This window comes from Acanthisitta chloris, unplaced genomic scaffold (assembly GCF_000695815.1).
Source record: "Acanthisitta chloris isolate BGI_N310 unplaced genomic scaffold, ASM69581v1 scaffold31762, whole genome shotgun sequence".
NCBI lineage: Eukaryota > Metazoa > Chordata > Aves > Passeriformes > Acanthisittidae > Acanthisitta > Acanthisitta chloris.
This window is the reverse complement of record NW_008662693.1, coordinates 1-10,935: the sequence shown is the minus strand read 5'-3', so window position 1 is coordinate 10,935 and position 10,935 is coordinate 1. Positions and strand designations below refer to the sequence as shown.

At 50.8% G+C, this 10,935-nt stretch overlaps 1 protein-coding gene across 1 annotated transcript in view; it reads left to right on the top strand.

Moving 5' to 3' along the window:
- ZNF292 (zinc finger protein 292) overlaps positions 1–10,929 on the top strand; it is a gene marked incomplete at both ends in the record, with an annotated part of 12,937 nt that extends 2,008 nt beyond the window's left edge. Inside the window, 4 exon segments of the mRNA XM_009070695.1 lie at positions 483–619; positions 2,255–2,396; positions 4,103–7,787; positions 7,790–10,929. Of these exon segments, the coding sequence (XP_009068943.1) occupies positions 483–619; positions 2,255–2,396; positions 4,103–7,787; positions 7,790–10,929 (7,104 nt within the window).
- Positions 10,930–10,935: the final 6 nt, after the last annotated feature.

Here is a 10,935-nt window from a genome sequence, read left to right as displayed (position 1 = left end):
CAGCACTGACCCCAGAGGGACAGCCCTGACCCCGAGGGACAGCACTGACCCCGAGGGACAGCACTTCTCTCTGGGCTCCACATGGACACTGAGCACAAAGCAGTAATAATACCAGTGACTTCAGGTAATTTTGTCTGTTAAGCTGCAATTTAAAGTTGCTCATCTGCATCTCTCAGTTGTCTGTGTAATGTATATGAATAATCAGTGCTGTGCTTTAAAATTCTTAGGTGCCTGGGGCAGTAGGTGCAAGTAAGTCATATCTCTGAGAAGTAAGTTTATACTCACAGTAACAGAACAGTTTGTCTGGTGGCACAATCAGTTTTGCCACTGCCTGGGAACAGACTGATTTGCTTTCAAGCTAATCTCTGATTGCTAAACACTCACTGAGTTCTGAATTCCTGTCTTTTTCCAAAGGCCCAAATGATTCTATGGCTGAAAATGAACCCACTTTCTTAGCCTTGTTCTTGTTTTCTCCCTTCTAGATTGCAGAAGTAGATTGCAAAGATGCTCTGGAAATGATCTGTAACCTGGAATCTGATGGAGATGAGAAAAGTGCTCTGATTTTATGTGCAGCATTCCTGTCTCGCCAGCTGCAGCAGGGAGAGATGTACTGTGCCTGGTGAGTCTGGAGCTTGTTTGCTGCCTGCTGGAACAAAGTGTGGGGAAGACAGTCTGGGGAAGATAGAGCTGATACATAAGCCATGAGTTAACTTTCTGTCACTGATAGAATCTGTGAGCTGAACAGGAAGGAGATAAAGCTCCTGGAAAGCTGAGAAAGAAGAGAGAACAGGATTTTGCAAGGTTTAGCTTCCGTTACAGGAATCTGAAGGCTGCATATAGGATGAGGCAAGTACCAACAGCTGATGAATAGTGTAGAAGTAAGAAATGTCATGTCTGCAGACAAACAGTCAGCACTGTGTCAGCATTCAGTGCCCCAGGGCTGTTCCCACCTGTCCTCAGGTAATGCAGTGTGCTTTTTCCAGCACACCTTAGGAAAGGAGTTCTGCTGCTGTAACCACAACAAGTTAGCTGAAGGTCCCTGCTCAGGGCTTGCTTTACAGTGCCAGCAAGTTCATGGAGTCCAACCATTGACCTGTCACTGCTGGAACCCCCAAACCCTAACCCAGATCCTGCAGTGCCACATCAGACACCTCTGAAACACCTCCAGGGATGGTGACTGCACCACCTCCCTGGGCAAGATTCCCACCTGAACATCCTCACAGAGAAACTTTTCTCCTCACATGAATGTGGTAACAAACCACTGGTCTTTGTTGGCAGATATTTGAGCTGTTGGGGTCTGAATTTCCCTCTGCCCACTTGCAAACCTGTACAACTCCTGCAGCAGTTTATGTAGCTCCTTTTTATGTGCAGCAGCAGGAGAAAACTGCTCCTGTAGGTTTTGCCTTAAGAGATTCTGCTCAGAGTTTGGGGGTTACACCATTCCACAAGGTACTAGATGCTCTTGGCTCTTTGTACCTAAGGAGGAATGAACTAGTAGTGAGGTAATGTGGATGCAGGAATAGTGTTTGGCTTTGAGGGCTAATTTCTCCCTAAGTCACAGGTTCAGCTCATAAAGAAAAGCAGTTTAGGAAAAATGTATCTACCTCAGAGAAAAGCCAATTTTCACAGGATCACAGAACACTCAGAGCTGGAAGAGACCCTTGAGAATCACCCAGTCCAACTCCTGCCCTGCACAGACATCCCTGACAGTCACACCCTGTGCTGAGAGCATTGGCCAAACACCTCTGGAGCTCTGTCAGCCTTGGGGCTGTGACACTGCCCTGGGAGCTGTTCAGGGCCCAAACACCTCTGGGGAAAGAAGAACCAGTTGCTAATCTCAGCCTAACCCTGCCCTGACACAACTCCAGCCCATTCCCTGGGGTCTCAGTCTGCTATAGCTGTTAGGCATTAGTTAGAGGAGAGAAGCGCACAATTCCAGTGTGTGAAAAGAAAACTGTGCAAGACTTTTTTTCGGGGCCACATCATGGGTCTGTAAATTATGCAGCATAAATTGTGGTATTAGTGGTTTTATTCTGAGCTGTCTTTGTGGAACTGAGTCACTGCCATAATTTGGAGCTTCAGATAATAATATCATGGGTATTTTCAAAAGAGCTTTTCCCTCTAAGGTAAGGTGTGAGTAAATTCAGGGGTTTTTTTCCCTCTCCCAATGACAAAACTGTTCTCAGTCTTGCATTTCTTGTGATCAGATTAGTGGTTGCTTTGCTGGCCCTGAAATATTGTTCTCTTGTTCTAGGGAACTGACTCTTTTCTGGAGTAAACTGCAGCAAAGGGTAGAGCCTTCTATTCAAGTGTATCTAGAGAGATGTCGTCAACTTTCTGTGTTAACTAAGACTGTTTATCACATTTTCTTCCTGATTAAAGTAATTAATTCAGAGGTAAGGATACTCCTCAAAGAATATTTTTGGCACTTTTTAATGGGACTGTCATCAGGAAAATTGATGCAAGGTGCTTGGACATCTTGTCTTTGTGTGTAGCATCAGCTTTGGGGCAATCCTAACTGGTTTTAGGGAAGGTCATAGCAACTACCTTTCTGCAGGTAAAGTCGGTTCATGTAGAATAATTGAAACATCTTTGTTCCTTTGGGAAAAAAGGGTTGGGGATAAACAGAAGAGCTGGATGCCACAGCTGAGGTGGAAACACTAGAGGTGAGGGTATAGTCCCTGCTGTTGCCCGTGGCCTCTGGAGGTCCTGACCTTCCTCATCATTGTGTTGTTTCTAAAAGTACAGAAAATGGAGGCAAAAAGGGAAATGAAGAATGCATTTTAACACTTAAGAAAAGGCAAATTACAGAAAGCTTAAAAAGCAAAAAAGACCCCCTGAAAAAAACCCTTTTGGGTTGCAAGGATGCAGTTTACTGTGATAAATGAAAGACTTGCTGTTAGTGGGCTTAGACCCAGTGTTGTGTTAGAACTGTTCATCTCTCTCAGCTAACCTCTGAGTCTGATTTTCTTAGTTTCCTTAGCAGGTGCAATATTTAATGTTGGTGCTAAATTGAGCTCTCAGGGAACTTTTGAGTTGGGAGGTTTCTGTGGGGCAGGATATTAATCCTGAGAGTTAAACCCCCTGTTTCCCTCCTGCAGTGCTCTGGTATGGCTAATCATGGGCTTCTCATCTTAAAGGCTGTTTTCTGCCCAAAGATCTGAAATAAACTGGAGTTAGAGAGAGGGAGGAAAACAACTTTCACAGGGTCTGGTCACTTAGAGCTCTGTCGGCTCCATGCCAAGCTGGTCTTTCTCCAGTGAGCAGTGGATCATTTTGCTGGTGGCACCAGTTGGAGACCTTGTAGGTAGGAGACCTGTGCATTCCTGAATTTGCTGAACTTTATTCTCATGTATCCCACAGCCTCTCTGGGCATCCCTGGCAGCAGAAAGAGCTTGTCAGGTGGCCATGAATGGAAGTGTTGCCTGAGGGTGTGACTGGGAAAAGAGCACGTGGCCTTTGGAACATTCAAATGATGGAACATTTAACTGTGATTAATAGACTCATAGAATTTAAGGGTTGGAATGGAGCTTAGAGATCCTCCAGCCCCAACCCCTGCCCTGGGCAGGGACACCTCCCACCAGAGCAGGTTGCTCAGTACTCTTAGTTGGACTGAAATTGGTGTTCAGTTGAGGCCAGTTGACTTTGAAGTGGTGTAGTCTCTAAAAATGAAACCTTTACACCTTCAGTGATTTCCAAGATCACATGTTTAACTGCAGCACCTTGTACCATTCGAGTTCTGCCCAGGGTTAAGTTAAATCTCCACAGAATTCATCCCCAGCAACTGTGCCACAACTGGCAGCTTCACTTCGTGGAAAAAGCTCAGTATTGCTCTACTATGAACTCAGCACCTCTAACATACAGTCCTAAAGTCCTCACACCAGGCAGGACATGCTGCTAATTTGCCTTTCAGTCGTGTGTAAACCTCCACTTTTTAGTAGCATGAAGGCAAACTATGCAGCTTAGTGGTTTGCCCTTAGGTGCTGTTAAGTCTCTAGAAGTATAGGGTTGAGCTCCAGGTTTTGCTGACAGTGCCACCTTTGCCTCAGGGGGTGGACGGGCCGTGCTGGGCTGGCTCACTAACACGAGTGTTGCCTTGCAGATCGATGGTGCTGGGCTGGCGACCTGCATTGAGCTGTGTGTCAAAGCTCTGCGCCTGGAGTCCAGTGAGAACACGGATGTCAAGATCTCCATTTGCAAGACCATCTCCTGCTTGCTTCCAGAGGACCTGGAGGTGAAACGTGCTTGTCAGCTGAGCGAGTTCCTCCTCGAGCCCACCGTGGATGCGTATTACGCCGTGGAAATGCTCTATAACCAGCCTGACCAGAAGTATGATGAGGAGAATCTTCCAATACCAAATTCCCTGCGCTGTGAGCTCTTACTCGTCCTGAAGACTCAGTGGCCTTTTGATCCAGAGTTCTGGGACTGGAAGACGCTGAAGCGTCAGTGTCTGGCACTTATGGGCGAGGAAGCTTCCATCGTGTCATCCATAGATGAACTCAACGACAGTGAGGTTTATGAGAAGGTTGAGGATTGCCAAGAAGGGTCTAAAGACGCTTCTGTGAACGGGCTTGGTGGCCTTGATGAAGCTACAAGCCTTCTTAAGGGTATCAGAGACGAAAAGCAGAAGAAGAGAGAGATCAAAAAACTCAGAGAGAGGGGGTTCATATCAGCCAGGTTTCGGAACTGGCAAGCTTACATGCAGTACTGTGTGTTGTGTGACAAGGAGTTCCTGGGCCACAGGATAGTTAGACATGCACAGAAACACTACAAAGATGGGGTTTATAGTTGCCCCATTTGTGCCCAGAATTTTAATTCTAAAGAGAACTTTGTTCCCCATGTGACTTTGCATGTTAAAAAATCCAGCAAAGAGAGGCTGGCTGCTATGAAACCACTGAGGAGGCTGGGAAGGCCTCCTAAAATAGCAACTGCCAATGAGAATCAGAAAACCAATGCTGTGTCCAAGCAGGAGCAGAGACCCATTAAGAAGAACAGTCTCTACTCCACAGACTTCATCGTGTTTAACGACAACGACGGCTCAGATGACGAGAACGACGACAAGGACAAACCTTACATACCTGAGATAGTGCCAGTCCCAAAGCCTCTCCCTGTCAATGAGTTCACCTGCCCCGTGACCTTCTGTAAGAAAGGCTTTAAGTACTTCAAGAACCTAATAGCACACGCCAAGGGGCACAAAGATAACGAAGAAGCTAAACGTTTTCTGGAAATGCAGAGCAAAAAGGTGATCTGTCAGTACTGCAGGCGCCACTTTGTGAGTGTCACTCACCTGAATGACCACCTGCAGATGCACTGTGGCAGCAAACCTTACATCTGCATCCAGATGAAGTGCAAGGCTGGCTTCAACAGCTACGCCGAGCTGCTGACACACCGGAAGGAGCATCAGGTCTTCAGAGCCAAGTGTATGTTCCCTAAATGTGGCAGAGTGTTTTCCGAAGCTTACTTGCTCTATGACCACGAAGCACAACACTACAACACCTACACCTGCAAAGTGCCAGGCTGTGGCAAGGTGTATCGCTCCCAGGGCGAGCTGGAGAAGCACGTGGAGGATCACAACCAGCAGCCTGAGAAGGAGCAGCAGCCTGACAGCCAGACTGATCAGGCTGATCTCAGCCAGCCTTCCAAAGCTGATGAAAACACAGATGGAGTTGCTGTTAAGGAGGAACTGGCATCTCCTCCAGCTGACAGCCGAAGTGCTTTCGCTGAAGGAGAGAACGTCTGGAACCAGATCAAGGCAGAGCCAGTGGGGAATGAGAGTGTGAGCACGTCGGTGAGTGTGCTGCAGCAGAGGGATCCCCTGCCTGGTGCTGCCTCCGAGCAGCCTCCCGTGGGGGCAGTGAAGACAGAGGTGGCAGTTCCAGCAGGCAGCATTAAGCTGTCTGCAGTTAGCCAGAAGATCCGAGAGAACTTTGTGAAAAGAGGGAAATTGCCTGCTGCTGCCACCAAAGTGGATGCCCCTGTACCTGGAGTCCAGCAGCTGTGCCCACCCGTGGACTCTTGTCTTCCAGTTTTCCAAGAGAGAAAGGAAGAAGACTGTCTCAGCCAGACTCAGAATACTCCTGTGACCTCAGACACACTAAAACCAGAAGCCCTCGAATCAAAAAGCTTAGAAAGGCAAGTGAGCCTTGTCAACCCTTTCAGCGTGCAGAACCAGACAGGGTATCGAAACAGTGTGCCCGTGCCCAAGTTTGAAATCGAGGACAGTATTAAAGCTGCAGCTAATCTGTATAACCTGCCTTTAAAAACCCTGGAAAGCATTACCTTTCTCCCCGCGCAGCCGAGCGTGCCCCCGGCAGCCCCAGCACAGAAGTTCAGCTGCCAGGTGGAGGGCTGCACTCGCACCTACAACTCCTCCCAGAGCATTGGCAAGCACATGAAGGCAGCACACCCCGAGGAGTACGCTGCCTTCAAACTGCAGCGCAGGAACAAGAAGCCGCGGAAATCCGGCGCCGTGCCCGGCGACGGGAAGGTCATCTACCTCCTGCCTCCCCAGGTGGGCAGCCCCAGCACCACTGCTTTCACTCCACAGGGCAAGGCCACGCTGAGTCCTGCCTGTTCCAGCCAGGTGCAGCACGTCCCAAGTACTCTTTTCCCAGCCCACCTGGAAAATTTGGCCAGTCCCATGTTGCCTGTAGTGGGAAGCGTCATAAACCCGAGTTTGTCCGCTCGGATTAAAAGTGAACCCGAGAGTGTTTTGTGTTCACAGATGGAAAGCCTGTCTGGGGCAGCCTTACCTTCCCAGCTGGATGACCTGGCAAAAACGGTTATGCCTCTGAATATTGATGGTGGTTCGGATCCTTTCCTTCCTTTGCCTGCAGAGAATGGCCCAATGTCTCTCTTTCCTTCGTCAGCAGAGAATCCTCCAAATTCAGTCTTCTCACAGCTGGAAAGCAGCACAAACAGCTTTTCATTGCCTCTAGAAGGAAACACTAGTTCTGCTTTCCCTAAAGAGGAGAGCGTTGATCAAATATTCCCCTCACGATTGAGCAGTGAAAATAACTTCAGTGAAGCTAGTTCCCAACACCCAACTTCAGACAAGGTGAAAGAGGATCATGGCCAGGGCCCTAATGGGAAGGAACGGAAGCCAAAGCATAACAAGAGGGCAAAGTGGCCTGCAATAATTAGGGATGGCAAATTTATCTGCAGCAGGTGCTTCAGGGTTTTCACCAATCCTAGATCACTCGGTGGTCACTTATCTAAGAGGTCTTACTGTAAACCTCTCGAAGGATCAGAGATCTCTCCAGAAGCTCTGCAGGCTAATGGCCAGTCTTTGCTCGCCAGTATGATTCTTTCTTCCAATTCCTTGAGCTTGCAGCAGCCCCCGGAGTCAGCCTTCAGCCCAGAGTCCTGCTTCAAAGATCCCTCCTTCCTGCAGTTCCTGGCGGCCGAGAACCGATCCACAGCCTTGCTGCAGTCCATGTTTCCACGGGCCACTGTGGCTAGCTTTAGTAATCCCAGCGGCAACGAGGAGGGAAATCAGATCATCAAACAAGCCCTGGAAACCGCAGGCGTCCCCAGCAGCTTCGAGAACACGGAAGCACTTCCACGTGTGGTTCCCACCAGCTGCGTCTCCGGCACGGCGCAGGTGAACGCAGCTGTGCTCCCCAACTCAACTGCCTCCCCCCTGCTGCAGCCAGTCTGCAGCCCCAGCCCCCTGCTAACTGACCAAAACAGGCCCCTCAATGCCAAAATCCCCCCAGTGAACGACTGCAAGGCCCTGCCTGCTTTCGCCACAGAGGAATTAATGCTAAAGACTCTGGAAAACGTCCTGCCTCGCTGCCCAGTGCGGTGGCAGCAGCCGCACAAAGCTTTGCAGGGAACAGTTCGCGAGTCTCAGTTATAAGCAGTCCCCAGAATTCAGGGTCAAGCAGCTTGAATAAGAAGGGAACCAGCTCTTCAAAGAGGAAGAGAAAAACAGCTACTCCCCCACTCGTGCCCAACACGCCCCAGAAAGCAGCAGTCAGTGGCGCAGCAGCCTTGGGGCTCCTCACCAAGAGCACGGAAGGAAACGTGCAGATCCAGGGAGAAGGGTTCCAGCCCAACTTGCTGGCAAACTGTGGCCCTCAGGCAGCGGTGGAAAACCTCACGCAGAAGCTCAACAACGTTGACAATCAGTTGTTCATGGCCAGTCTCAAAGAGAACTTCAAGCCAAACCTGGAGGCTCATGCAGCACTACCCCCTTTGACAGTCAAGACTGAAAATGGGGATTCCCAAATGGTGGCTGTGAGTTCCTGTGTGCAGGCAAGTTCAGAGGGACAGATTTCAGAGGACACTGTTATGCAGAACTTCGAGAAAACCCTGGAAATCATTAAAACTGCTATGAGCTCACAGAGGCTCGAGGTGAAAACTGAAGTTCAGGATACTGTTGCTGCTCCGGGACAGAGCTCCCAAGGAAATAACACACAGGCTTCTTCGGAGAGTTCTGCACGTGGTGTAAAACTGCCCAGTCCTGCCCAGTTCTCCGTGCACACGGGGAGTGTCACCGCTGCAAAGGGTGGCTCTGCCCAGTCTGAGGCGACTCAGAAGGATGAGACTCAAATGCTGGAGATCTTGGAGGGCTTGCAGAAGCTGAAACTGGAAGATGATTCTCCCGTTCACATCCCTGAGAGTGTTTCCCAGTGTCCTCCGGCAGCTTTGCTCACAGCAGCCATTCCCCTCATGTCGCTGGAGAACAAACCCCTCGTGCAGATCTCTGCAGAGACGAGTAACCTTCAGTTTGGTGAGAGAGTGAACAAACCCTTCGTGTGTCAGAACCCAGGCTGCAGCTACAGCGCCATGACGAAGGACGCGCTGTTTAAACACTACGGCAAGGTCCACCAGTACACTGCGGAGATGATTCTGGAAATCAAGAAGCATCAGCTGAAGTACGCCCCGTTCAAATGTGTCGTACCCACCTGCCCGAAGACCTTCACGAGGAACTCCAACCTCCGCGCGCACTGTCAGCTCGTCCACCACTTCACGACGGAGGAGATGGTGAAGCTGAAAATTAAAAGGCCTTATGGCAGGAGATCTCAAGGGGAAACCGTCAGCACAGCCCCGCGGCCCGTCGAGATCAAAACTCTGCAGGCACTAGTCACAGACAACAAAGCCGTCGCTCCGCTGCTCAAGGAAGCTCAGATAAAGGAAGTTGCAGAGCCTGTCAAAGTCTTGGAAAAACTTCTCCCAGAGAACAATCTTCCCGAAAGACTGGAGAAGCCTCCCCAGGTGGTGCCTGCTCCGCTGGAGCAGCCGAGCGCAGCCTCGTTGGGCAGCGCAGAGGCAGAGGCCAAGGCGCGCAAGGCGAGGAAGTACAGGAAGGAGAAGGAGGAGAGAAGCGTTCGGAAGCCGGTGCCGAAATCCCTGGAGTTCCCCCCGCGCTACAGCCCCTACAGACCCTACCGCTGCGTCCACCAGGGCTGCTTCGCCGCCTTCACCATCCAGCAGAACCTCATCCTGCACTACCAGGCCGTGCACAAGTCAGACCTGCCTGCCTTTCCCGCCGAGGCGGAGGAGGAGACCGAGCAGGGCAAGGAGGAGCGTGAGGAGCCGGAGGCCAAACCTGCCGTCAGGGAGTTCAGGTGTGAGGTGAGCGACTGCTCGCGCATCTTCCAGGAGGTCACCGGCTTGATCCAGCACTACGTGAAGCTCCACGACATGACCCCGGAGCAGATCGGGAGCATGAAGTCGGCCCCGGAGGTGGGAAGGTTCTTTTGTGACCAGTCTCAGTGTAAGTCTTCGTTTACAGCTTATCTCAGCTACGTGGTGCACCTGGAGACGGATCACAGCGTGAAAATCAGGCCCAGCAAGGTGGAGGACGACGGTGTGTTCAAGTGTGACTGCGAAGGCTGCGATCGTATCTATGCCACCAGGTCCAACCTCCTGAGGCACATTTTTAACAAACACAACGAGAGGCATAAAGATCACCTAATAAGGCCCAGGAGGTTGACGCCAGGCCAGGAAAACATCTCCAGCAAAGCAAACCAGGAGAAACCACTGAAGTCTAAACAGAGAGGACTCAAAAACAGGTCAGGGAAGGAAGGCAACAGGCTGTCGGTGAAAACGAAACGGAAGAAGAGCGTGAGCCTGGAGAACAAGAACTCCAAGGGAATCCAAGTGCAGGAGAACAAGGCTTACTCCCTGAAGCGGGGCAAGCACGTGTACTCCATCAAGGCGCGGAACGACGCGCTGTCGGAGTGCACCAGCAGGTTCCTGACGCAGTACCCCTGCATGATCAAGGGCTGCTCCTCCGTGGTCACGAGTGAGAGCAACATCATAAGGCATTACAAGTGCCACAAGCTCTCCAAAGCATTTACTTCCCAACACAGGAACCTCCTTATTGTGTCTAAAAAGCACTCGGTCCCCCAGGCGACCGAGACCCCCCGCGAGCAGCAGGAGGCTGACGCGAAGCCTGAGGGGAAGGAGCCTGAACCGAGTTTGATAGTGAGCAATAATGATTCAAGCACAACTACCTTACCACAGCAGGAGCCTGAAAAGAGCGAGAAGGACGAAGTGGATGAACTGACAGAGCTGTTCAGTACGAAACTGATTAACGAGGATTGTTCCACTGCCGAAAGCCAAGCACAGGTCCCTCCCGGCGTGAGCAGCGACGTGCAGGAGCCCGACTCCTGCCCCTCAGAGGGGCAGAAAGCAAACAACCTGAAAAGGGCAAGCAAAGAAAAAAACGTGGCTCAGAATAAGAGGAAGAAAGCCGACAAACCCGAGGAGGCGCAGCCCACCGAGGGGAGCAGCCCTCCCAGGGAGGAGGAAACGGCCGTGGCCATTCAGACGGCCGAGGAGCAGCCCGCGGCCTTCGACTGGAGCTCCTTCAAGCCCATGGGCTTTGAAGTGTCCTTCCTCAAGTTCCTCGAAGAGTCTGCCGTGAAGCAGAAGAAGAGCACCGAGAGAGACCAGCACAGCCCCGGAGCCAAGAAGGGGTCG